Source organism: Melospiza melodia, chromosome 1, assembly GCF_035770615.1.
Source record: "Melospiza melodia melodia isolate bMelMel2 chromosome 1, bMelMel2.pri, whole genome shotgun sequence".
In the NCBI taxonomy this organism is placed as follows: Eukaryota; Metazoa; Chordata; class Aves; order Passeriformes; family Passerellidae; genus Melospiza; species Melospiza melodia.
Window position 1 is genome coordinate 91,968,951 of NC_086194.1, and position 27,177 is coordinate 91,996,127.

At 39.0% G+C, this 27,177-nt stretch overlaps 1 protein-coding gene across 6 annotated transcripts in view; it reads left to right on the forward strand.

The window, feature by feature from the left end:
- The window catches only part of PIGN (phosphatidylinositol glycan anchor biosynthesis class N), a 100,182-nt gene that overhangs the window by 9,525 nt on the left and 63,480 nt on the right, over positions 1-27,177 (forward strand). For 5 of the 6 annotated variants that reach the window (XR_010028580.1, XR_010028581.1, XR_010028578.1 and 2 more), the window contains exons 2-8: positions 4,252-4,512; positions 9,055-9,176; positions 10,283-10,381; positions 14,981-15,087; positions 21,473-21,597; positions 22,852-22,982; positions 27,018-27,134. Coding sequence is in view for 2 of the 6 variants with exons in the window: in XM_063162146.1 (XP_063018216.1) it covers positions 4,286-4,512; positions 9,055-9,176; positions 10,283-10,381; positions 14,981-15,087; positions 21,473-21,597; positions 22,852-22,982; positions 27,018-27,134 (928 nt within the window). In the remaining 4 variants the exon portion in view is untranslated. Of the gene's footprint in view, positions 1-4,251; positions 4,513-9,054; positions 9,177-10,282; positions 10,382-14,980; positions 15,088-21,472; positions 21,598-22,851; positions 22,983-27,017; positions 27,135-27,177 lie in introns of those variants that run through there. The other variant, XM_063162155.1, reaches the window with a different exon arrangement.

The following is a 27,177-nucleotide window of genomic DNA, read 5'->3' on the forward strand; positions in this document are numbered from 1 at the left end:
ATTGAAAATGCATTTTCTTTATTTTAATCAACAGACTTGATTGTATTAGTGAAGCATGGCCCCCTCTGAAAGAAATTACTAATGTACCTTGAGCTCCTTGTTTTGACGCTTCATTGTCCATAAGAAAATATTCTTGCCAATGGGAGGAAACACAGTATTTTGTGTTTCATTGCATGTTCAGAGAAAGAAAAATATAAAAGGGAATTGTTACATTTTGTATGAAGAGCTATATTTTGTTGCAGTGCAAGTATGGTTTTCTTTGCTTTAAAAATAATGCTGAGAGATGATATCTTCAGAGGCAATGCAACTTAGATGTAGATTACTTGGGGAAAATGAGTGCTGCATTTAATTGTGTCAGCCTTCCTGTTAATTGTTGAGGAACCTGATCCAGCCTGGTGCTGTGGATGTGGCTTCTATGGCATCCAAAAGAAGGTTAGAAAAACCATTCTTGTCAACAAATTACAGATGAACTTGAAAAGAGGGAAAAGCTCATGAGAAGAAGAGTTGGTCTTGGGTGTCTCATTGCAGATGTCTTGCTCCCCTGCCACCATCACAGTCTGGGTGTTTTAGTCTTTGCACTGATGTGGCTGCTGGAGAGGAACTTGTGGCTAATAGCAGTTTTTTTTTGTATTGTTTTGATAGATGTGAATACAAAGAAAGAAAGGGTCTCTTCATCCTGTTTGTCACCAGCTGGGAGCTTCTCACTGAGAATTCAGAGTGAGGGGAGAGAACCACCAAAAACCCTTCTCTAATTTGCATGTATCACTTGATTCTGGAAAAGTAATTAATTGCAGTCAAAAGGTCCTTGCTGCTTTTCTCTCTTTAATCTCCTAGACTTTAGGAAGGGTATCTGCTGCTTCTGCCTTGCTGTGTCTCAGATCAATCTCACCTGTGCATCTTCCCACTCTCTTCTCTGCTCCTCTGCAACATCCAAAGAAGTGAGAAGCTCTGAGGTCTCCTGGAGCCCCCTGCATCACCTTGGCCCTGCTCATTTTTTACTTCTTCCATGTGAACAGCTTGCATTTCACAGGCAGTGAGTAGCTTAGTGGATCTTTAGTACTTTCCTGTTCAGGATCTGAAAAGAATCTTCCTTTAAGAATCCACACCAGCTTTGTGGTTTTGACTCCAAATTGTTTGAACCAAAATATTTTATTGGAATAGTTTAAGGTCTGGCATACTGGGGGTTGGACAGTATCATTATTGGCTCTGTATAGTTTAGGAGGTGGTGACAGAAGGGGGAAATGTAGAAAGAAAGGAATATAAATTAGAGTCTGATATGTAGCTTACTAGTTGGGCTGAGTCTATAGAGGAGGTGATTTGGCTGGCTGAACTGCATTAGTATTCCAGGATTCTGTTGTAGCAAGCGATGTTTGGGTGGGCAGTAAGAAATGACATGTGGCAAATAGGTTGCAACATGCTTCTCTTATCTACAGGACTCAGTGTCTTTCCTCTTGGTGTGACAGAAGAGAGTAACTTGAGCAAAGCTTGTATTTTGCTCTGTGAGAACAAGGAGTGTGGAAGGTACTGCACTAAGGGATTGCCTGAGAAAATATCACAGGACACAAAAATATTGAGATATCTTTGGCTTGTGTTTTCTTGACAGAAAGATGTAAGATGTATTTTCAAGTGACTGTTTATCTGCATTTTGGATGGCCAGGCGCCTGAGGGCAGAGATGTTTTGGCACTAGTCATAAATACTTAGATATGGCTCCTCAGCCTCAAAAGTGTGTATGCTTAAACATTTCTCTTTTTCTTCTCTCATCAGGCTGTGCCTTTTGCTTTTTCTTATAAGCTAGTGCTTAATCCAGCTTTTCTTTTTATCCTGGTTATTTTTTCCTTGTGAGGAATAAGTTGTTATTGAAATTGTTATCCTTATTGTTTCCGTGGCTTTTGAGCTGTCTTGAACAGTCAAGCACCAGGCTCTGTAGAGAAATTTGCATTCAGCTGTGTGCAATTAGGAGCTTTCCAAAGCCTCTGTACCTGTGGGAAACTATTTGTAAGCTTGAGGACAGAATGTTGTTCACAACCTTGTGTTTCAGTGATGACACAAAGTCCTGCATTCAAGGAGCAGGGTCAGCTAAGGCAGAGGCAGAAGGGAGGGATGTGGCAGGAGCAGGTGCTTTGGGAGCTGCCTGTCTGGAAATCATGTGATGGTGTTGAGCAGTAGGATATGCTGGGCCCAGATAAATGGTTTGGTGTAATGTAATCAAACTGTGGTTGCAAAAGAAATACTCTTTTCCTTTTTTTCTTCTCTCACTAATTCTATAGATACTATAGTCTAAGCATTACATTTGAATTGTGTTGATTGAACTCTTCTGTTTGCAAAGACAGGGCTAGGGAGAGTTAAAAGCAAAGAGAATTAGCCAGTGCAGAAAACAGATTAGGTTACTAATACTTTAATTAGAAGAACATAGAATGTGTTAAGCTATGGAATTGTAGCACTGGGAGCATACAACAAGTAGAAGTAACAGCTTTCTTTAGTAGGGTGTTTAATCTCATCAGTTTAAGGCATGAGTAGTTCATATTCTCTTATCAAGCACAACTGCATCAAAAGTAAAAGCCCTGTGGAAAATAAAACTGATTGAGTAAAATAAGCTCTGGCACTGAACTTAGTGGTATTTCTGTGATTATGATTTCATATATTTAAATTGGTGCAGGAACCCTGAATACTTAAAAAATAAACAAACTGATATTTACAGATATTCCAAATCTCTTGGAATCTCACTTGTAGACATAAAAGTAAGTTCCTGATTAACAAAAAGTTTTTGTTCATGAAAGTGTGACTACTATGTCTCTTTGAAGTGCTTGAGTATTTTATCTCCCATTTTTTACTTAATTTTCTCTCCAAATATCTCAAACAAGAAATTGCTGTAGTAATGTTTCAGATTAGAGTTGGAGTTGTTGCATCTGTGTTTCAGTAAGGAAAATGGGTGGAATTTGAAGTTATGTTTAAGTTGCATGCTGATCTGAATTTTCTTTAGGTTAGTAAGTAATATTGTGTATTATCTTTCAAATCTTTTTTTAGTGTGTTTCTTTTTTTTCCGCTCGTTTTCCTGGCCTTTTAAGTTTTTGTTTTAAAAAACTTCTTTCAGAGTTAAGGTTATGTGGTAATGAAGCCTTTTATCCTTATTTGGTAGGAGTGGTAGATTTACCATATGGTGGCTGCCTGTGTCTGTTTAGCTACTGGAATTCTGAAAGTAATAAGATAAACTTAATAAATATATTGTCATTGAGAAGCTCTAACTAAATTCTTAAACAAACTGTTTCTTTTGGAGAGGGATGTGTATTTACATAGGTAGTCTGAACCTTCCAGGCTGTTAAGAGCATCTGTTTCTTAATTGGTGAATGGAGGTGATGTTTGGCTAAGGTGGATAATTAGCTAATATTTAAATAACTAAGCAGCTTGAACAGCACTAATAATCTTTTGACAGAACTGAGCCACATTCAGGCTCAGGTCCCATACTTAGCTCAGCTAATATTCATATTTACTTCCTACTTTACTTAAATAATTACATATTTACTTAGGAGGCATTGCATGAACCCCACAGCACGCTTGGCAAACATGGACGTTTTCCAGTGTACCTGTTATTAAGCATATGTCTATCTCTAATATGACATCAGAGGATGACAGGGAAGGAAAAAACCACTCAAGAAGGGAATATAATAATTCCTGAAACATAATTCTTCAGCTATTGTGCTTTTGCCACTTGTTTTAGAAGAGGAATAGCATTCTATGCTCAGCACGGCATCTTTGTTCTTTTAAAAGGTTTTGGTTTCTAGGCAGGTATAATGAGCCCAGATTTGATGGCAAACTTGGAGGAAAAAAAGCAGTGCTGGATGGATGTTTATTGTAGGATGGCTTTCTCTTGGCTGTCTGGCTTGTATTTACCTGAATAGACTTCAACTCTGTCTTGCAGCCAGCCAGCAGAGGGTAGTATGTTCATGGAGACATTGCGTTGTCTGAGTCTTCTGTCACAGATGTAGCTCACAGAACAAACTGCCTTGGTTCAGTGGTTTTTTGAAGCTGAACACCAGAGATGAGTTGCTGAGATATAATGGTTGTCAAAAGTCTGAATTAGTCATGCAGTGACTCTGACCCGGACTTATGGGGAAAAAAGCTTATTGGAAGTAGGAATTGATTTTATTCTGGGGATGTATGTGGTTGCTGCTTGCATTCCGTAACAAATGAAATAAATATTGATTCTGATAAAGTCTCATCTGCCTAACTTGATTTTTCACTCTCTCTCTTAGTGTTGTACTTTGCCTTTGCCAGCCGGCTGCTGCCATGGATATACCAGTCTTCATTCTTGCGGGGCTCCTTGTGCATTGTGTGTTCTTGGTGTCCATTTTTGACATCTACTTCAGCTCTCCCCTGGTCCATGGCATGACTCCTCAGCAGACTCCGCTGCCGCCTCCGGCGAAGCGTCTCGTGCTTTTTGTTGCCGATGGTCTGCGAGCAGATTCTCTGTATGAGCTGGACAGCAATGGCACAGCCCGGGCCCCTTACCTGCGGTAAGCCCAAAGCTACACTGACCTAGCTCACAATCTCTGCTGCTCAGAGTGACCCCAAGATGCGTTAGAAAGTCTCCTAAGAAGGAGTCAGAGCTCTTCATTTCTCGATCTCAAGGTTGTGTTTATTGGTTCTTATCTATAAAATTCTTTCTCCTGTCCTGCCGAGGTCCGTTCAGCAGGTCAGGCAGAGGCACAGTGTCCGCCCTCAGGCGGTGTTATCTTTTTATACTAAAAACTATGTGTACACTATTTACCATAACTTCCCAATACCTATCTCCTATGTTAGACAGTGAGTTTCTACCTTAAACCAATCCAAAATTGCCAACATCACTCAGAAGATGGAGGCCAAGAAGAAGAAGAAGAAGCAGAAAGACCGGACATGTCCCGATTCCTCCATCTTGCCTCCTGAGCCCCCATTCTAAAAACCCCAAAACTCTACTTTTCACTCTGTGACCAACTAACTGTTATTCTGCTTAAACTCTCTTGACTTGTAATTTTTCGTATAAAGGTTGGTAATTGTTTTTTCCAAGGGCTAAATCAAAGGCACAGGGGTCTTGGGCTCTGTGCCAAGGTCTCTGAGCCCCCCGGGCATGGGCGCGAGCCCTCCAGGGCAGCCAGAGGAATTTTCTGGGTTCCAACGGATCTACAGGCTTTTGCTCTACACAGTGTTGTGAAGAGAACAAGAACAACAATTGTGGTGGCTTGAGTACTGCCTTCCTTCTGCCCTCAAAGTAACCAACTTTGCAGAGTTACACTGTGCAGAAATGCATGAGCTTGGGTTGGTGTCCCTTGTCAGGAAAGCTGCTGAAAGTAGGACAGTGTAAATTGAGTCCATATTGTCCCCTGAACTCTACAGATAGCCAGTAACTGAGAGGGGAGTGAACTTTCTCCATTCACGTCAGCATGGAATCAATTCTGAAGCCTGGCAGTCACTAATTTAAACTGCTTCCTGGATGCTCAGTTTAAGAGTAGCAGTACATTAACGTGCTTGTCTTCTAATTCTAAGCTACTGACAAAACTTTTTAAGGCGTGATTAAAAGAGATGTCCTGAATAGATCTAACAGCACGCTGCCACTTCCTCTTCATTCCACCCTTCCTGTGTGCATGACCCTACTGCCTCCCTTGTACTCTCTACAATGTGTGTCTAATTGCTTAAAGGAATGATTTAGTTTAAGGCTGTGAAAAAATAATCCTGCTAAAAAAGTGTTTAAAGTCATATCCTTGTGTGCTTAGAACTATTTTTTTGTTAACTTGCCCTGTCTCCTTATGTCAAGGTAATTATTTGAGCATAAGACAATTTTCTACACTGAAAAAAGGCAGTATTAAATAAGACTACTTTTGTGTGATCATAGAATTAGTTGGGCTTGAATATCAGAGCAAACTCAAATAATCAGTCATCTGAAGCTCTTAGGGCTTTTGCAGTCCACTGCTGCAAAAGTAATACAGAAATATGAGAATTCCTGCTACATTGCTTGCCAGCCCACATGGGCTTACTTGTGCCTACTTCTGCTGCTGTTACTGTTTTTATAGGCAGGTGTCTGCCACATCAGTGTGAGTTTACCATGTTGTCTTCTAGCTGTGGACTTCACACTTACCCCAGAGCAGTTTCTTTCCTTAGCAGTAAAACTGTTGGTCTTTTGGACCACCAACCAACACCATCAAGGTATGAATGCTGTAATAGCCCCATCACTGGGAGCAGGGGTGAGTAGTGGCCAGGAAAAAGTTATAATGGGTATTTTCTTTTACTAAGTGATTTCAGGTTTTAAGTTTTAGCCACTCAGCATTGTCATGGCTATATTGAAAAAAGTTAAACTATGTACTAGTTTGTCTACTGCTGGAAAACTGTCACTTTTGCTTTCTCTGCTTGACCATGTTTGTGGAGTTAAGGACTTTGTATTTCAAAATCTGTAGAAGTAAAGCATTGTCACCAGTGCTGAAAGTACATGGGTGAATAGAGGGGAAGGACTGCCTTGTAACAAGCAAAGATGCTGGTAGGTCCCTGAGTGGAAGAAAATGCCAGTAGAGTGTGAAGTGCCATCTGTATTTCTCTCATCTCTCATTCTGCATAGAAGTACAGATGTGTGTGAGCAGGTATGTGTGAGAGATGATGAAGATAAAAAAACATGCAGCATGCTGTGCCTTTTGAAATGTGGAGGATCAGGCAGCCCAGAGCATATCTTCAGATCTATTACACAAGCTGCCACAATTTTGAAGCAACAGGTTCAGAGTTTTGTCTGTGAACCTTTGAGCTGCACGACTTCCATAACTTAACTTTGTGAACAGGCTGACAAGATGATGTGTTAGTTTCTGGAAATGTATCCTTTTTTATTCTGCCAAGTTGTTGCTGTCTGAACATTCCTTTTTCAATAATACTAACTCAAGGTATATGCAATTTAGTACAAATTTTACTTTTTTGCATGTTCATTCTTAAATTCCAAGTGTTCAGTCCCTTACCCACTTTATAGTAGTGGGCAACATAACAGCCAGGTTATTAGTCTTATCCAAGTGGAGTACCTTGGGAAGTACTGCATTGTTAATGAGGAAAGATTGTCTTTAAATGAGCAAGAGCCATTCTTGTAGCAATGTGCTATTAAAAGAAGCAAAGTTTTAGTAGGTGCATGGAATTAAAAATATATATCCATTAGGCTTGAAGCAGATTGTTGGATAATACATGTATGCCAAGTACCTAGTCTTCCACCATATTTATGAAAAATCAGGTTTTCAGCAGTGTTATAGCTGTGAAAGGCAGTAAGTGATCTGAATTGCTGCAATGGTGATTTCAGGAAAGAGGTTTTCTTCCTTGTCTGTCATGTTTCAGCCATATTTCTATATCATTAATACTTACAATTATTATTATGGGTAGCTAATGTTTATACTGTCATGAAATTAATTTTTTTTAGTTGTTCTTCTGAGTAAAAGGCATTGAAGTAATTCCAATTCCTTTGAGTAGGTAAATGACAAATTTATATGTAATTTTTTCTGCCTGGTATGTGTTGTTGTTGACTTCAGATCCTGAAGTCGTGCTCTTGTTGACAGGCAAAGATAAAGACTTTGTTTCCAATTCAATAGAAATAAAGTTCTAATTAAATCAATTTTCTACCTGTTGTTACAATGTAAGTCTAAAGAGAGAAAAAGTGTTTTATTTTTGTTTTAAATCTTTCATGAATGTTAGTGCAATACATCCTGATCAGTCTGTAGTGAGAAAAATAAGAAACCATTTTGACTAATACATAAATCCTTTTTTTCTAATTACTTTTTTCAGTACAACTTGCACTATCTCCTAGCTGAGATGAAAGTAGGAATAACATATTGGAGTGCTGTGTCTCTACATGCCTTTATATTCCTCACTGTAGTATTTGGGCTATTCCTAGTAGTTCTGTGAGCTTTCAAGTAAATCTGAGGATGTGAGGTCTAAGGTGAGTTTAAAAAAACCCCAACAAACGAGTGGTGAGTACTGCAAGCTTAAAGTGGAACCTGAAATTTTAGGATGTTTAAAGGCATCAACTTAGAATTTACTTGGACTGAAACACACAAACATAGCAAATTTGGTAGTTTATATCATGAACAACAAAATTTTAATTTCCTGTTAACTCGACTGTTAAAAGCTACTTTGAATTTTTTCAGACGATTCTGCTGTTTTTTCCTAAAAATCAGTAAAAGATATGTCCTGTTGTGTTTTGTTTTCCTTTTTCCTATGCTCTGACAGTGAGCAGTGAATCTTTCTGTTCTTCCAGAAGATGGAGACAAGAAAACAGCATATGGTAGCACTCACCTCTTGCTTCCTGACAGGCTCCAGCTGTTGAGATCTTCGGCAGATGAGAATAGTTTATGAGGCTGTTTCTTGTGCTTGGGCTTTGTCCTCTGTTTTCTTTGGTTTTTATCTGTTGTAACTATTTACTGTATGTGCATAAACCCTAGACACTTGATGTGTTTCTGTGCATGTGGTGAGAATGCATTCTCCTTCACTTCAGTGTAATGGAGAAAGATGCAAGGTTTACTTCAATTTTCTTCTTGCTGCCAAGATTATTTGCACCTTAGATTTATGTGGGGTTCAAATTCTCTTAATGTTGCTTCCAAGATTCAGCACAGATAAAGGCAGGCATGGTCACAAGAGCTAATTATAATTGAGTGTATTTAAAGAGTAAGATAAGATTGAACTAGACACTTTCAGGCTAAATGGAAAGAACACAGAGTAACACCAGGCAGAAACAATCTGTTGAGGGGAAAAAAGCTAAAGAGTAAAGCAGCAGAAAAAACCCAGTATGTTAATTTTAGGTGTATTAGAAGACCAGGTGAACTCATCTGTTTGCAGTGCTGATGGGCCACAATAGTGATGTTCTATGTGCGGTGTTGCAATATAGAACTACTTGCAGGTTAATGTTCCTCTTGTTTTACTGCACAGTAGGTGGACTCTGGTTTAGTCTGGATTTTGGGTCTTTTTTTGCATTTCCGGCTTCACATCTACCTGTCACTCTTTTTATCTGTAATTTGTTGTACTTTGATAAGTCATGAAAGTTAAACTGCCTTGAATCCTTTTTTCAGGAGTATTCTGGAGAATAATGGCAGCTGGGGAATCTCTCACACCCGGGTCCCAACAGAATCCAGGCCAGGGCATGTTGCACTCATTGCTGGATTTTATGAAGATGTCAGTGCAGTTGCTAAAGGTAGGCTGGTCCTAAAGCTTGGAATGTTGTCCTCTGAGGTACAGTGTTTCAGTGATGTGCTGGGTTTCTGGATGATTATTGACAAATACCTGTGTTGTAGTTTGTATGCCAAGATGATATGGAAAATAGTAATTTTGGATGGATTTTCAAATCCTAATATTGATAGCTAGGAAAATAGTTTACATAAATTAATATTTTTAATATGGTTGAATTTCGCAGCCTGAACCTAAAAGCAGAAGTATCTTACAGCCTCACCTCTTCATGTAGCAGTTTTCAATTATCATTTGGGATGCACTAGGGTACGGCTAAGTAGATGTTGCAAACAAGAAATGAACTGCAGTGTCTCAGCTGAACCGTTGCAAGCTTGAATTGGAGAATCAGGAGCAAAATAAACTAAAAGCCCCAAGCCCATGTTTTGTCCAGAGCTTTTACTGAGTGTTTGGGGCTTATTTATGTGGAACAACCCTTTGCATTACTGACTTGGTCTTTTGTCTGTTCCTCTGCCTTCCCCCAGGCTTCCAGGCCTGAGCACTAGTCATGTGTGCTGGTTTTGGTCAGGGGAGGTGAGAGGAATTACTTGGTCTTGTCTGTATTCCTCATGAAAAGGTTCTTCCTTCTGACAATCACTACAAATGCAGGATTGGCAAGGATGCTTAGTTAAGAGCAACTCCATGTTTCTGTCAAGTGCCTTTTCATGGAAACATCTTGAAGATTTTATTGTAAGGAAGTACAACATGACTTCTGGAAATTTATGTGTGTCTCTTATTGCCTGAAATGCCAAAAACTGAGTTCAGGCAACAGGAGATGCAGAATTCAGGGAGTTGTTAGCTGTTTAGAAGGTAAACCAGCTGTGTGCTTTGCCTGTTTGAAACCTTGCATAATGAGATTGGTCTGGTTTTCAGCTCACTTCATAATGAATGGGGGAGTAATTATAATGGATGTTTAAATGGGATTAAAATCAAGATGCATAAATTGGAGTTCATTGTGAAATAATTTAGGGGAAACTTATAAAAAACCCCATAACATTTTGCATGGACTATCAATTTTAAGCAGTCAGTGAGATCTTCTGGCAATGCCATTTAAATGCAGGTGTGTTTGTTTAACAGGGTGGAAGGAGAATCCAGTGGAATTTGACTCAGTTTTCAATGAAAGTAAATATACCTGGAGCTGGGGAAGCCCGGATATTTTGCCAATGTTTGCAAAAGGTAAGAATTAACTAAGTGTTCAAGATTCATAGAATTATCAGGCAGTAAAATACAGACACTTAGCATTTTTGAGTTAGAGCAGAAGGTGAAAAAAAAGTATTTTCACTTTGTGTATGTCTGTATACTTGATTTCTAGTTTGTGACATGAAGATGGGGTGGAGGAAAAGAAGCAAGATTTTGATGAGGATATCACTATTTATTATTCATTAATTTAAATAGGCCTTAGCTAATTCTGTCAGTATACTAAAAGAACACGCCTTTAGTTATAAGGACATAGTATTTTTTTCTTTGGTGAGGTTTAAAATTCTTGTTTTGCCAGCCTGCAGCTGAGATTTTTCTTCAAGCCTGCAGCTTCCAGTGAGCTGAGAGATAGAACTGTAGCCTTGCTATTTCAGTGTTGGAGCTGAAGAAGTAGCTTATTATGGGTTATCCTGCTTCTACTCACAACATTAATATGTAACGGGAAGAACTGTGTGAAAGCAAGAATTTCCTGGTACTGAGGTCTTTTGCCTGTGGTGTGCAGTGTGTTAAAGTCTTGTCAGGCCAGTGCAGTTGGTATTTGAGCATGCAGAGATTGCTGAGCAACAGTTGAAATGTTTAAAGGTTCTCCAAGTTTAATATTGTTGTTTTCTTGGAAGAAATGAGTACATATACACCCTTTCACATAATCTCAGAATAAACAGACTCAAGTGAAAAGGGGGCAAACTAAGGGCATGTGCTGCTGTTCTGTTCTGGGCTTTTGTATTGACAAATAATAAGAAAAATGGGTTAGGTAGGATAGAAGTAGAATGTAATATTGGTTTAGAGAAAATGTACATCATATTTCTCATGATGATTCTTGAACTTTTTCTGAACTCATGTCTCTTCCCCCTCACATCCTGACATTTCCCCCCACGCCCCTCTTTTCTGCTCTTTGCTTAAGCCTCATGAATTTATGATGAGCTGTAAAAATATCTCCTGATCATTTCCCATGACCTCAGATTACAGCTTGTATTTGGAAAGAGTGTGATGGTGGTGGGGAGAGGGGAAAGGTAGTTGCCCTTGCACCGATTATTTGTGTTTTAAGGGATATGTTCTTGGGAAAATATTTGGAGAATTCAAGAATTTCCCAGAGCCCTGTCTTTCTACTGGTTTTGTTTGAGTAAGATGATAAGCAGAGGACTTGTGAGCAGCTTTGATGTTTTCTGAAGAGATGTGCAAGGATAATTCTCTCTATATGGCTTCTTCTGAGTGGTATAAACAATGCAGCTTCCTTTTGCAGGAAGGGAGAAAATCCCCCAAAGTTGGAAAAGTTTTTTGTATCTGAGAAGTAGATGTTCTGTGTCAGAACATGAATAATGATTTCACATGATAGAAGGACAGATTAATTTCTTTTAGAAAAAGATAGTTCCCTTTCTTTCAACGAGGCCGAGTTTTATAGTATGGAAGGCAAAGGAATCAAGTGTTTGTTCTTTATCTTTACTTTTACCAAAAAGCAAAGAAGGAGATGGAAATTGAGCTATCTGCCCCTTTCTTTTCATGTTGCAAATTAGTGAGACCACAGGACTCTTCTTGTGTATATTTTATCATGCCAATATGTTCCAAATTTTACGATCTCACCACTTGCATTGGATGATGCATAAAGAGTGTATGACACTTGCTGCCTTTTGGGAAGATAGAAAAATCCTTTGTTTCCTGTCATTGTCTATTTTCTCTAGGTACGTTTCTTGTAATAAAATATATATTTCAAGGAAGTGGTTGAGAATTCTATAAGGAAGTAAAAAAAATGCTCACAGATTTTTTTTAAATATGAAAATAGAGATACATGAAATCTAAATTTGGCAAAATTTTAATGACTGTGATTAGTATTTCAGTCTGAGAAAATGTCTGAATTACCTTTTTATCTTGAGCAGGATTAGTTTCTAATAGTTAGCCTCACTTTGTTTCTAATAGCTAACCTCACTTAAGATACACAAATTCATGGTGCTAATTTTAACCTTGATGTTTTTAGATTATAACCTCAAAATTATCTAAAAATAACAGGGTTTGAAAGTGAGTATTTTGTTTCCTTAAAACTTTGAGTTCCTCTTCTAGACTTGCCTGGATTTGAGGTTTGACCTGAGAAATCCAGCCCTTTACCCTTCTGTCAGTGGTCTGGATTGGAGTATATTACAGTGTCATGCTGAAAAAGGAGCTGAGACTATTGCTTCTCTGAGGGGAAGTATAAACTAGTTTGTTGCATCCAGATTGCCCTTTGTTTCATGGGTTCCCCTTCTCATTTTGAAAGCTTCCAGAAAGGCTAGGGTCATTATTTTAACTTGAGTATGAAGAAAGTTATCATCAAGATCATGGGAACACAGGGACAAACCATTGTCAGGATTATTCTGGACAGACAGACCTCTCCATCTTCTGGTTTAGTTCCTTATTGTTAAACAATGCAGAATTTCTCATATCCCTCACATGGCTGTATTTGATGACAGCTCTCTGGCCACACACTGTCCTGCTCAGTGTCTGACTGTCTTTGTGTATTCATTCTTTTTTGCCCTCTTTTGTGCAGGCAAAATTTGCTGGCAAATTTTGGAGTCTGACCCATGGCAGACTTGTCATGGGTCACAACCTGCCCCACTAGCAGAGTGAGACATTCACTTTGTTCAGGACCTAAATCTTATTTTAAGAGTGTGATAACTTCATCCCTGACCCCAATGTTTGAATATGGGTGCTAAGTGTGAGATATATTGGCAGAGAAGAGAGCAAAAGCAATAGGTGGCATCTTGTTTGGAAGTTTCTGGCACCTCCAGTTATTTCCCATAGTGTAATGGCATCATCAAACCCAGCAGAACTCTGTCCTTCTAAAAGATGTGTTCATCCCTGGCTTTCTTCTACTTCTCTATCCCATCTTTGCTTCCTCATTCCCAGACTTTAAAAAACTGTTGCCTGCCCCCTGAAACAACAGAACTAAAATAACATTTCCTAACATTTTGCGTAGTAGAAGTTCTTACTAAAAAGAAAAAAAAATAAAATAAAAAAAAAGAGAAAAGAAACAGTTATTTTATAAGCTATGCAGGCACTTTCAAAACTTTCCTTATATGACTTCATTTTGCCACCATTTCTCTTTGTAGCAGTGCAGGGTTGGGTGGACTGTTCTGTTTTGCTTTGGTAGAAATTAGAAATGAGTAAGTGGTAGATGTATTCCTTTGTTTTCTGAAAACTCTGTGCTGTCTTTTCTGTGGCATCTCTCAAGGAAGGACATCTCAGGTTTGCTGTGACACTGGAAAAACACCAAGCATTCTGTCCTCTTAGACTATCAGTCATCCTGGCAGTGATGGACAGGACTTATTTCTTCTTTTGAACTCATTTATCCAGCAATTGAAATTCTTGCATTCACTTTTAATGCCTGGCAGTATTTTCTTCCTTTTCTTTTAAGCTGAGAACTGCAGTGAATGTTCTGTGTTATAAGTAGTAGTAACATCTCCAGAGGCACAGGGGAGAGCTGCATCAGGAAATCTGTGCCAACTTTGATCTTCCTGGTCTGAAATACCTGCATGCCTTTGTGTGGGTTTGCACATAATCTTGGTTAAGCAGCTGCCTTATCCTGGGATGTTGGTTCATTCACAAGCCTGGAAGCTTACACAACTGCATTATATAATTGTGACATACAGCAGATCAAATATATTCTCTCTGGTCATTAACTGATTGAAGAGCATTTTCCCCTCTGAGACTTTATATAGTCAGAGTATGAATGGCACCCCTGAGCTGTAACAGCTCTGCAATTGATGGAATTGTTTAATTAAACTTCACCTAGCTTCAAATCTGTTCAGGACTTCTGAAGTTTAATTTCTTGCCAGTCTTTGTCTTCCCCCTGCCCCCCTCCCTTCTCTGCTTTGCTCCCTTGACAGTGAGTAGGGAATGGAATTGCCTTGTCCAGATGCTGTGTTTGCACATCAGTGGCCCTTGTGTTGTACTTTGTGACTGAACATAGTCGAGTAGTTCTCGGTTTTCTGTTTTGGATGCATCTTTTAAAGATGCAGACTTTGAGTGTTGTCTTCTTGAAGTTGTCCACTGGGCCTTTGGTAGCTGGAATTGAAATACAGTAACCCTCCTGGTGCCTTTGTTGTATGTGATATGTTTTCTGTGGAAGAGACCTTATGGATAGGCATTATCTTGTATGATTCAGTTGAACTACTGAAAGCTGAACATGCTTTTCTTAAACAGCTTGTGCCCAAAACATGTGTTCAAATGAGACTAAGAATATGTGTCTTCCTTGGTTAGAAGTTTCTCTGAGAAGTTCTTTGTTTGAAAACCAAATTCTGTTTGATTTGCTGAAACTGGGATTTGGTTTTCTCCTATCTGCTTTTCCACATTTTACTTCCTTGCCTGAGCATACTGGATAACATTGTTCCTCATTCCTTTGAGGTGCTGATAAGCTAATGAGGTAAAATGTTATCCAGACTTCCAAAAAGGATTAATTATGGGAAAGTTTAAAATAAGGATAAAATTTCTTTGACTTCCTTCAGGATCATCATTTTTGCTAGGTTTCTACTCCTGTGCATTGAAGTATTTTTGACTGTGAGAAAGGTAAAAAACCTTGTATCTTGTATGCCATCTATATTGTTTTTGCAGGTGCTACTGGAGATCATGTTTATACATTTTGTTATGCAGCTGAAAGTGAAGACTTTGGAGCAGAAGATGCAGCCAAGCTTGATATGTGGGTTTTTGATCATGTTAAGGTAAGCAGAGACTCTTTTTATGTTACCTCTTTATAAAAAGTACAGTTGCATGTTAACTTTATCACAGAACCTGCTAGCACATTATCATAGATCTAGAAAGTATGAAAATTTTGAAAGACCTATCACTTGGGGCCATAAGTAAAAATTTCTTGAATCAACTTTCATGACAAGTGTAATAGACGCTTAAAGGAAATACTTATCATTTAGTGCTAATTAAAAAACTAACACTAATAAAAGTACCGTATAAAAACATTTTTGGCTTTGTTTTGTTTGCCTATGATGGGAAACCCATATTGGAGTACTATAGACCCTATAAGATCTTGAATGCAATTAGTTAAGGATTTTATAACAGCTGTTGCAGCATGATAGAAATGACAATATTATTTGCTTATTTTGACAAAAAATAATATCTTTGGTCAAGCTGTGTAGCTTTTCCTCACAGATGTAGCTGGCTTCTAATTTTCTGCTGTGGCTCACACACTGCTGTGGCTGCCAGAGCAGGCACAGTTTGTTTCAGAGGACAGGGTGTGAGGTAGAGGCAGCCCAGGACCCGGAGCTGTAGAATTTGTTGCTGTGGTGCTCTGCTCAGCTGGCTTGGGTCAGTGCTGGTTCATGACTACTGTTTTCTGTGACACTCTCACTGTGTTAGTACTCCAAGGCACATGATTTCTGATTATGTGTTAATTCCTGTATTTATGTTATTCTATGCTGCCTTGCTTGTTTTGGATTAAGAAATGCTGGTAGCAGGCATTGATGTATAAATGTCTGTACCACTGAAGCAGTTAAGTGAGTTACTTTCTGGATCTCATAATGATGTTAATGGAGTTTCGGACTTAAAACTTTTTTTCACATGATCTCTGGGCTGTATGCATTAGTATAGCTAACCAGCATAAATCAAATGAAAAAATAAAATAAATCAATAAACCAAATCATCATCTCTTTAGGAAGTGAAAGGTAGTTCTGCTTTAAACAGTGACATAGGATGGGAAAGATCATTATAGTTTGCTAATTTTCAAAGGAAGTTATTTTCTGAGTTTGCAGGTGAAAAGATGTTTTTTCTAAGTGCCATCATTTCCCTGAATGTGCACTTGTGCCATGTTGTTGTTGTAATGCATATGAATAATACAAATCAAATTAGGCTGTCAGTTACACTTGAATAGCTGTTGTCATAAAGTTGCACCCTGCTGTCATTTGGAGCTGCACAAGTATATGAGGGTGGTACTACCTTTCTTTTGCTTCAGAACACCTAATGGCATTTATCCTTTCAAGCTATAATGATATGTTTAAAATATATGTCATTACTGATTACTTTTTCCCTGGAGCCAGCAACGTTATTTTTAAGACTTATTTTGCCCATCTAAATTCCATTTTGTGGATGGATAGGACTTGATTGACTGGCATAAGCCACACATTCCATTAATCATCTCTTCAACTGCACATCAACTGCTTCAGGAGTGTGAAACTTGGGGCTTACTGAAACCAAGGTCACTCTGCTGTTATAGCTCTAACAACTTTCAGCTGAGCTAGTGAGATTATATATAAGTAGTAATGACATTATGCTGGAATCTAAATTCTGCTTTGCTTACTTTTTTTTTCCTCTTTTGTGTTTTATCTCAAGTATTTAACAGTATATTGTTTAACTTGTGTGTTGGCCAGCGTGGTCCCTGGTTTCTGCCTCTTTAGGAAACAAAAGACACCAAATGTACTTCCTCTTTACTCTGCAGTCCACAGGTCCCAAGCCTTGTGAGGGCCACGTGTTTGGGGCTGCTTTCTCTGCCCCAAAATACGATGGGGATAAAATGAAGAATGGCTAAACTCGTGTTTGGGCTGCTATTGCTGGCAATATGAAATTCCTTGTTCTCTTTCAAAATGCTAACTAACAGTAAATTATCATCAGGAGATGATAAACTCCATTTTTTTTTTTTTTTTGTGTCTATGCTTAAATACCGAGTAGGGGGAAAAATGTATGACACTCAATAGTTCTTGTCCTGTCTCCCCATGATACAAGGTGATCATAGCCCTTTCTTGGGACAGAAAATACACCACGCACTAGACTCTGTGGGATTTTTTTTTATCTACAGCAGTGTGAAAATTCAGCAATATTCAAGTGCAGGAATAACTTGGGAGTGGTTTGGAGTTCCAGATGGGCATGGAGTTGATGGACTGTAGTTTCTTTCTGGTTTTTGGATTGTTTGGGGCTTCTTTTGATGTGTTTGTGTTTTGGTTTTTTTTTTTTTAAGAAGCTGGCAAAATAATTAAGGAGCAGAGTTTAATCACTGTAATATGACTCAATGATTCTCAGTAAAATAACTTTTACTGAAATCACAGTTTGAGTCTGCGCTAAGAAACTAAGGAGCAAAATACTGGGAGTCTAGATTAACTAATGGGGAAAAAAGATTTTGCTGGTGCATTTCTGATTTTTGAAAATATTTAGTGGCAAATGGTTTTGGAAGATTCAACTTTTTTTTTTTAGCATAAAAAGTTCAAAATTCTAGGAACTCAGTCTGGAGAGGAGTTCCAGTAATGGCCTAACAACAATTTATTATGTTCAAAGGGTAGGATATTCAGTTAATGTCTTCTCACTGAAAAGGACATGTAGATACAGATGGCAAAAATTTGTGTTTTTTTCCCTTTATTCTTTTCTAATTTTGAACGCAGCATTCCATTCTTCCTTTGTCTTCTTTCTGCTGGAGAAAGGCCACCCAGGCCTTCAGACTGTCCCTTCTGTGCAGGGTGGTGGATGGACTCCAGAATTGAATTATGTTAAACTCTGAAGCTCTGCAGATAGTGCTGTGACTGGATGTTGTTTTGTGCCAGTGAATTTCAATACAGATAGCTCTGCTCTAATTAGCAGTGCAATGGTTTTATGATTCATTTAAAATGTGTTAGTGTCTTGTGTATGATCATGCTCAAGGGATCTAAACCTGGCATATATGTTTGTCCTGCCTCTGTACTTTTGTTTTACATCTGAAAACTGGCATAACTATTTCAACTCTCCCAGCAGCACAAATCAGTGTGAATGGCTTTAAGCAGCCAATTAAATTAACTTGTCCTAGATTAAGGAGCTTTGTGAAAGGGTATTACCGCACCTGAGTGGGTCGCAGCTGGTGAGAGAGAGACGGTGAATCTTGTATCTTGATCAGAAGGCTTGATTTATTAAGATATTATATATAATACATTATGACTATACTAAATAGAATATAGAGAGAGGTTTGCAGAGCTGCTAGCTAAGCTAAGAATAGAAAGAAAAGAATCCACAACAAAGTTGTGTCCAGGGACTCAGTCCCCTAGCTTACACTGGTGATTGGCCCTTAATTATAAACATAGAAAGTGAGCCAATCAAGGTGAATCCTATTGCATTCCACAGCAGCTGATAACAATTGTTTACCTTCCCTTCTGAGGCCTCTGCCTTCCAGAAGACACAGAAATCTGAAAAAAAGGATTTCTGTGGAAAAATGTCTGCGACAAAAGGGAAAAGTTTGTTTGGTCTCTCTAATACATGCAGTCAGCAACAGTTTACCAGCTCTACTAAAGAATCATGCTTCCATGGAGGAAACTGAGGGAACAAAAAGTCCCCAATTACTTAAATATCTAACATTTTCAAGTTCATATTTTGTTCAGACATCTGTGAATCATTTGTTAGACCTTATAAATAGTCTTTATTTCTTCTTTGCTTTCTCCCATTGGAGGAGGGAGATGATTAGATCAAGATTTCACATAGCTATAACTAAAATTCTGTTGTAGTGGTTTACTTAGTACTACATTATAATTAAGTTCACAGTTTGATGTAAATGCTTTAATGGGGAACTTTGTGCTCATCTTAAGGTGCATATCAGTTGTAACCAGGGCATTATTTTGTTGCTAGCTGCCAGAAAATCAAACAGAAGTTTCCAGAGTAATTTAAAAAGAAGGTTGAAAGGAAGCTGTAGTCGTCTTGAGTCCAGCTCTCTTAATGAAGGAGCTTCAGTTAGAGCAATGTGCTCAGGCCTTGCCCAGTCAAGTTTTGAGCATCTCCAAGGGCAAGTCTTTTAAGCAGCTGTTCCAATATCTGCCTATAGTTATGGTTTAGCAAATAATTTTTTAAAGTTTGTCTTACTGCGATTTTTCACATTCCAAATTGTGTCTGTCTTCCTGTGTCATCTCTGGGGCCCCCTGATCAGTCTGGCTCAATCAGAGGATGGAGATTCCTTTCACCCTCAGGGCAGATGGTTGTATACAGCAATGGGACCTCTCTTTATCTGCTTTTCTTGAGACTGGAAAAACTGAGTGCTCTCAGCCTCTTAGCTGATTATTGCTGTCCCTGAAACTTCTTGGTGAGGTTCAGCTTACATATACAGTGGAGGCAATATTACTGAATAGAGGAAATAAAAGGGAAGCAAGAATAAAAAAGAGTGAGACAGAAAGATAGTTAAAATAGAGTGATGGGCTGGAAACTAGTGTTGAGTAGAAGTAGGGCTCAAGTTTTGTGAACACGGAGTACCAAAAAGAAGAGGCCTTTAGCAGGCTGTAAGGAGATACAAGGATACTTCTGAACAAATAGTTCAGCAACATTCACAGCAAAGTGAAGTGATTTTTGCCCTTAGTGTGTTTGGCACCTGCTTGCCAACTCACAACCTTTATCAGCCATCAATCCAGGCAAGCTTCCTGTTGTTTTTGGGATTTTTTTCAGGAAACCATTTTTGGTCAAGTTTCATGGGATAAAGTTTGCTGTTTGCTCTAGGAAAAGACATAACGTCTTAGGTTGCACTCATCTTCCTTTTGTCTTCTTGTTTGTAATTGGCCAAAATATGGGCAAACTTTTCTGGCTGCTGCTGCTCTGCTTTATGAGGTGGCTGGGACTGTGAAAGTGGGATGCTTTTGTTTTATCCAGGGGACTTGTCTGGTGGGAGAGGAGAAGCTCAGGCCTTGCCTTCCTCTGAATGATTTTTTTTTTGCTTAATCATTCTGTGATAGAAAAACATATGCTTTCTCATATTGATCTATGTTTTAAGATTTAATTTTGGGAGTTTTCCTGTTTGTCTGTTTTGATATGCTTTGTTTTGATTTCCTTTTATTTAATTAAAATTAAGGAAACAGTTTTACTGTATCCTGCAAATTACTGGTATGCTCTGGAAAGCTTCTTCAGTCTGTGGTCAAATTATGTGCAGGTGGACAGATCTCTGTGGGAAATGAAAATCTCCTTAAAAATAATTACATTGCTATTTATTGTAATCGGATTTTGTTCCTGTATCTTTATTTAAAATATCTCTGGACTTTGGTCATGATTTTGTTTGGACAAGAGCTGAAGCTGAGAGCATGCAAATATTAGTCCATGTGGCTTGTGTGTACTCAGGGAGTTAGAAAAGTGGAATTGCATACTGCCATGGTTTCCTGGCACAGCTCACTGTGATATCCTTGATGCCACTTTGGTCTTCCTCTGGGTACACTGACTTTTGTTTATACAAGGCATGAGCTTTAGATTTTAAGAGCTCCATCACTGTCACAGCTGTGTGGTGGACTGCCCTGTCCTTTGGTGGCAGAAATGCTTCCCTGCCTCTACCAGCGTTTTCCCTGGACTCCTGCATGAAGTTCAAAGACACTCTCACTTATGTTAGTGTACTGAAAGGCTCTTTAGATGCTTTTTTGAACTAAGACCCTACCCAGTTTTGTTGCCTTGGGCAGTGCTGTTACTAAGGAGCTGATGCAGGAGTAGCTGTCTGCCTGCATTTTGCATTGCTGCGGCGTGGCTGGTCTAACACAGAATAGCCCTGTCAAGACTCATTCAGTCCAAGGGGAAAATTCTCCCCTGGCATCTGCCTCAGGGATGCTTAAGTAGGACATGTGCAAGGCAGATGTATGTTCTGTAGTTCATGTATTTGCAAAGCATGTCATGTTTTGTTCTGTTTTTATTTAGTTTCTGCAAACAAATTGTAGCTTGGTATCTCAGTCCTGCAGAACCTGCTTCCAAAGCAAGAATATTTGAGACCTTTGCTTCCAATTTAAATTCAGTAAATCAATAGAAATGTGAAGCCATAAGTGGCACTCAAGAGTGGTTCATCAATTTGTTTATACAGGAAGCATGGAAGGGATGATGATTTTTTGCCTATGCAAATTCAAAATAGCCCCCGTACAAAACCAAAACAACAAACAAATAAAAACCCAAGAAAAAAGCCCAACAAAAGAACACTTCAACATAAATGTTGTCTTAGTAAGGTCAGTCCGAATTCCTGCTTATCTGATAGTAGTTGTCCTCCAAGCTGTAAATTGGGAAGTCATTATTTTTCCTCTTTTCAAACTAATAACTACTAGCATTTTGACATGGAAACAGCAGTGTTTTACTTCTAGTAAGATGCTTATCTTCTTCCATTTTGCTCAGATTAATTTATTAATGGCTTATTCCATACAGAGCTTCTTTAATTCTTCCAGAAGCAATCAAACATTGTTCTCTGCACTGAATGAAGAGAAAGTGGTTCTGTTCCTGCATTTGCTAGGCATAGACACCAATGGACATGCTCATCGGCCAAACTCAAGGTAATTGAGACATTAAGCATATCTTTCTTACTAGTTTTAAGTGCATATTGTGACTTTTTTAATAGTGCAATTTATCAAGCCAGAAACAAATGTTGTAGTATTGAGGGTCATATATGTTACCATGATCACCTATGTTTTGAATGTTTGGAGTTATTTTGTTTTTTGAGGTCTCATCTATAGAAATGAAAGATTTTTGCTCTATACAGTATGTCAAGGTTATATTCCTGTATTCAAGTCTGATTTTTAGCAATTTTCTTAGTTGCAGCCAGCACCTAATCTATAGGATACATAGGAAATGCAGTTTTAAATATAAAATGGATACAGTTTTCAGATACCCCACTGCTGAAGTGATATCATTGAGTTTATAGGCAACAGTAAGCTCAGCAATAATGGCAAATTCTGGCATTATGTTTTGGCTTTTTTATTACACTTAAAAGAGAAGAGTTTAGATTAACAGTTCTCGTCACCAATTCATCTTGAAGTGTGTTATTCTGTGTGAACTTTCTTTTAATTTCTTCACATCCTGCTTTGCAGGATTTTACTTCTTTCTCTTGATCCTTGCATACTTTAAAATTCTCTGATTTCCTGCATCATTATAAAGTTCATAAAAGTTCATACTTGCTGTGTGTTTAATGCTCATTTATTATGTATTTTTTTTTACAGACAGTTTTAAAACTGACTTTAGCAGCGGATAGGAAATTAATTGTCTGAAAGTCAATCATGGTCAATCACTTTTTCTAAAATACAAAATTTTTTACAAAATACAAATTTTTTATTTAGCTTCTATTCCAGAAAACTAGGCTCTGTCCTGATCTATAAATCATCTCAAAACACTGACTGCCTGGTGAGATCTTTCTTTGCCATTTAGTTACCAGCTAAAAGTAATTTTTGCAACTTACGGTTAAGGTGTTTGAGTTTTCCAGAATTCCTTAGTTTTGGCGTTCTGCTTAACTTGCGTGGCAGCTGTGAGTAGTAAAATTATAGTCTTATATCAAGGACAGGTTGGATTTGAATTACCAATCCATTGAAACTGTGGTTTCAGTAATCTTCAAACTGTGCTGCAACGATTTAATATCTCAGTAAGACTCAGAGGGGGAGAGATTTTACATCTAGGAAGCCTTTTGTTAGCTTGATGTTCATTTGAGATTAAAGCAGTCTGTACTCAAAGGACTGGGCTTTATGACCATGGATAAGTTGCTTTATACCAAGTGTGAGAGCCACCTGGAATGTAAATTTTTTTTCTTATTTTTCAAGGGAGTACCAGGAGAATATTAAACAAGTTGATGAGGGTGTGAAAGAAATTGCTTCGTTGATTAATAATTTCTATGGAAATGATGGAAAGACTGCATTTATTTTGACTTCCGACCATGGAATGACAGATTGGGGTGAGTCTTTTTAAATATTGAGTCAGTTGAGTTTATGGGCATCTGGTGTGAGATTAGAGAGCTCTGTCCCATGAGAAGCTTTGGAACCCCTGCTTTGATTTGGTATCCTAAGTGTTGCTAGTGTATGAAAATCCATGCAATTTGCTGTGACAGCTGCATTCCATGTCTGGACAGAAAAAAGACACTAAGTTAAAAGCCTAATTTCCTCAGTGACTGCTAGTAGGGATAGAAAGATTGCTGCAGAAAACCACCTTAGGCAGGAGATAGTGTTATTTGGCTGCCAGCAGCAAATTTGATCTCGTTTCAGGCCATCTGGGAGATACAGTTCTCACTCTGCTGCTCTAAAGCACCTGGAAAAGGTGGAAAATCTGTCCAGGAGTTGGTGAAAAACTGTACAGAAGTTTTTGGGAGGGTGCTGAATCTTTGTGCTTATTTTGGCCTTTTAAGCACAGCAGAAAGGAGGGGACTGCTGTGTGATCTTTCTAGAGGAGGCTGGTGCTGGAGACAGGTGAAAGAGCTGAGAGTACAGAGCAGAGAGTGAGGCAGGGGCCAACTGTGCTGATACCCACAGAGGAGACTTGGGAAGGCTTTGGCCACAGTGTCTGAATGCTTTGAGGGCTGATGAGAAAAGTTTGCAGTGCTAAGCTCATTTAGACATTTTTCCCTAATTCCTTCTTCTGTCAAGAACCTTAAGAACACTCCTGTCCTTGTGTGCAGCCAGTGAAAATGATAAGTCTCTCTTCCAATGCTGTGTGTTTGCAGCTACTAACTATGACACTTTTGACCCAGGGCTGCTCCAGGCATGGTCATGGCAAAACAGCAGTCAGCATGTTACTCTCTGTGTGAAATCCTCAAGTTGTTCAATTGAAGAGATACATATTTTTTTCTGTCATCAGAGATAACAAAATATTTGTGTATTTATCCAATCAACCTACTTACCATCTGTTCATTTGCAAAATAGTCCATTTTGAGTAATATTTACTGTTGAGCTGACTGCCACTTGCAATAAAATTTTAATTCTGCTGTATTTTTCCTGTATGTTTCAAAAAATTATTTCATATTTTTTTATGAGGAAGGGGTGTGTGTATATATATTTTTATATACATGATCATAGGATCTCAGGAGGTCCAGCCACCTGCTCAAGGCAGGATTAGCTTTTGAATCAGACATAGATGCTAGGGCTTATCAGCAGGGCCCTTAAAACCTCAAAGGGATGGAGCCTATGGAATCCTTTTGGGCAGCCTGCTCTGTTGCTTGCCTGCCCTTGTGGAGAGGGAAAGGTTTTCTTTATCTGCAATCTGAATTTCCTTTGTGTCAAATTATGCCTGTTCTGTCGTGCTTCCACCGTGCACCACAGTGACACTCCAGCTCCGTCCTCTCTCAGGCCCCCTCACAGGGGGGCACAGGCAGGCTGCTCTGCTGTGTTCTCCCCAAAACTATTTCTTCTCCAGGCTGAGCAAGTCCCAGTCCCTCAGCTGCTTCTCACAGGGCAAGGGCTCCTCACTGAGGCCATTCCAGGTGATGGGTGTCTTTCCAGTACCAAAAGAGCCCAAAGCTGGATCCAGTGTCTAGAGGTTCTCACAGGTACTGAATAGAGGAGAACAATCCCTTCCTTGTACCATGCTCCTGTTAACACTGCCTGCAGTGCTGTTGGCCTTCCTTGCTGCCAGAGTGAGCTGTAGGGGTGTTCTCATTATGCACTGGATCCTTTGGAGGGGGAATAAAAGGTGTTAGGAGCAACTTCTTCAGGCTTTGAGAACCACTGGTCTGTCATAGTTTTCTGCCATCTCTTTCTGTCTTGAAGGAAAAGCTTGATCTTGTCCCAGAAGTGTTAATAACTTTGAAGTTGACTTCAGTGAATCCAAGAGCAAACCCAGAGGTTCTGTTCAGACCCATTGTGAGCTGTCTGAAGGATAATTCAGGAGTTTTAATTTGAGCTGGTTGGTACTATCAGGCCCTGTTGCAGCCTTTCAGTGGTTATTTGCAGAATGGGATGTACATCACTTTAAAACAAATTAAACATTGACAGGATGAAGGGGGGCTATTAGGGAAATGATTATGATCTGACTTAGACATGATCAAAGACATTGTGGTTGCTGGCAAAGGCCAATGATGTCACTTGCTTTCTCAGTCTGACCCCATGATTTTGCTTTAAATTGATGTCAGATGGAACTGCTTGCCGACAAAGCAGGGCATTCCATACCCACCCTCACCTTGGCCTCTTGTTCCTGCTGCCATCCTGTACCTGTGTGGTGTGCTGGTCTATGGAACAGACAACTAAACAACAGCACCCTTTTCCCCCTGTAGGGGGATAGAATAGAAGAAAAATAAAGATAGTGTAGAAATTAATCTTACCCCTAAGGAGTTTCAGCTGGGTCCATTATCAAAGATTAGGAACAGGCCCCAGCTGTAACCAATGAGAAGAAGAGTGCTATAAAAGAGTGGGGTGGCTGGGTGAGAAGGGAACTGGAGTCAGTTGGCTCCTTTGTGAAGAAGAAAGAGTCAGTGCTCTGAGGAGCTGCCCATGAGAAACACCAAGAAGGTATGGAACTCTTGTGATAATAGACAACAGTATGGAACCCCTGCAATGAGATGACAACATCCCCCCTTTTCCCTAAAAAGGTCTATTTGGAGAGGATTGGAGGTGGAACTTGGAACTGACCCAGCTGAAAAGAATTATTTTTCTTTCCCTCTTGTTATTCAGATCAGAACTGAAACAGTTCTTTATAACAGGGAGGGAGTGGGTACAGCTGCCTCTCTCAACTCTGTCTTCAAGTATTCATAGAGGTAGAATCTGAGTGAAATGCTGATGGAGCTGGTGGCTTGGCTAACTTTCCCTCCTGCAGTAATAAGAATATAACAGATATAAGAAATAGTCCCTGGTCTGTGGAAGATACAGGAAGTGCTCTCTCCATAAGCTCTTTTTCCCAAAGTTCTTCAAAGAACAGCAGCTGTTGCTGTTTTTTGAGCCCAGAGAGTGCCCACCAAGAAACATCAGAAATCTAATTCCCAGACCACTGTGTTCTTGAGCTTTATGCTGTTTAAAGTAAGCAAAGTTGACTCTTCAGCTGTGCCACAGTGATTGTTTTAGGGACAGAATTAGGTATGCTGTTGGGAATAGCCTTGAGCTTGCACAACAGTGTGCCTTGTCTGTCCTTTGTATTTATTAAAATTTATAGACAGGGAAGAGCATGTGTCTGTGCAAATATAAGGCAAATGTCTAATCTTGTAGACCATACAGGAACCCACACAGGGCTTGTATAACCAAGTCTTTCCCTTTGAGGCTGGGTTATCTTACTGCTCTGGTACCTCACCCACTGGGTTCAATGGCCTGCATTTCTTTCAAGCTCGTGTGGCTCCTTCTTTAGTACAACTGCTGCTGAGATGTCATAGTTTTCAACCTTCCTGCTTTTGGTGGCTGATATTTTAAGCTGGAGGGAATCTGTTCCCCAGGGAAGAAAGTAATGTTGTATCAATTTTTAAGGAATGTGCCACTAGGCTTTAAAACCTTAAAAATGAACTTCTATCGCTGTTGGAAGGATGACAGTTGCAATGCATATTGCTTCCTGGTTTTGAAGTGGAAGTCTAATTCTTATTCAGAGGTCAGTTCTATATGATTTTTTTTTCACATGTGCCTAATACTACTGAAATCAGGCATTACTGGTTTCACTGAGATGCTCAGGATAAGCACATGTAGGTGTCTTGAGCTGGTAACTTCTCCATATGCTGAGGCTTAAAAATATTATGGTTTTATTTTCTGGATGTTAAAAATTTGGGGGTTTTAATATAGAAAGTTCCATCTATGTTGTCTTGACTTAACTGATACTGATTTTGTGACTTGAAAGTTGAATTTAGCTCTTATTGTTAGTGACATAAAAATAAGCTGTGAAGCTGGAATAGGTTGTCTGTAACAGGCTTTTAGTATGTTTGTATCAAGAGGTTAGTACGTGTGTGTATTTTTATTGCATGTAGGTTTTGTTTGTTTTTACTTCACATGTCTTAAAGTTTCTATTTTTCTTCTTTGGTGTATCTTAGGATCCCATGGAGCTGGTCATCCCTCAGAAACTTTAACACCACTGATTGTTTGGGGTGCGGGGGTAAATTATCCACAGAAAGTTACAACCCAGTTCTTTGAAGACAATTTTTTGAAAGGTAGGTAAAATAGAAGATTTAAGTGAAAGATTCTGGTTGAAAC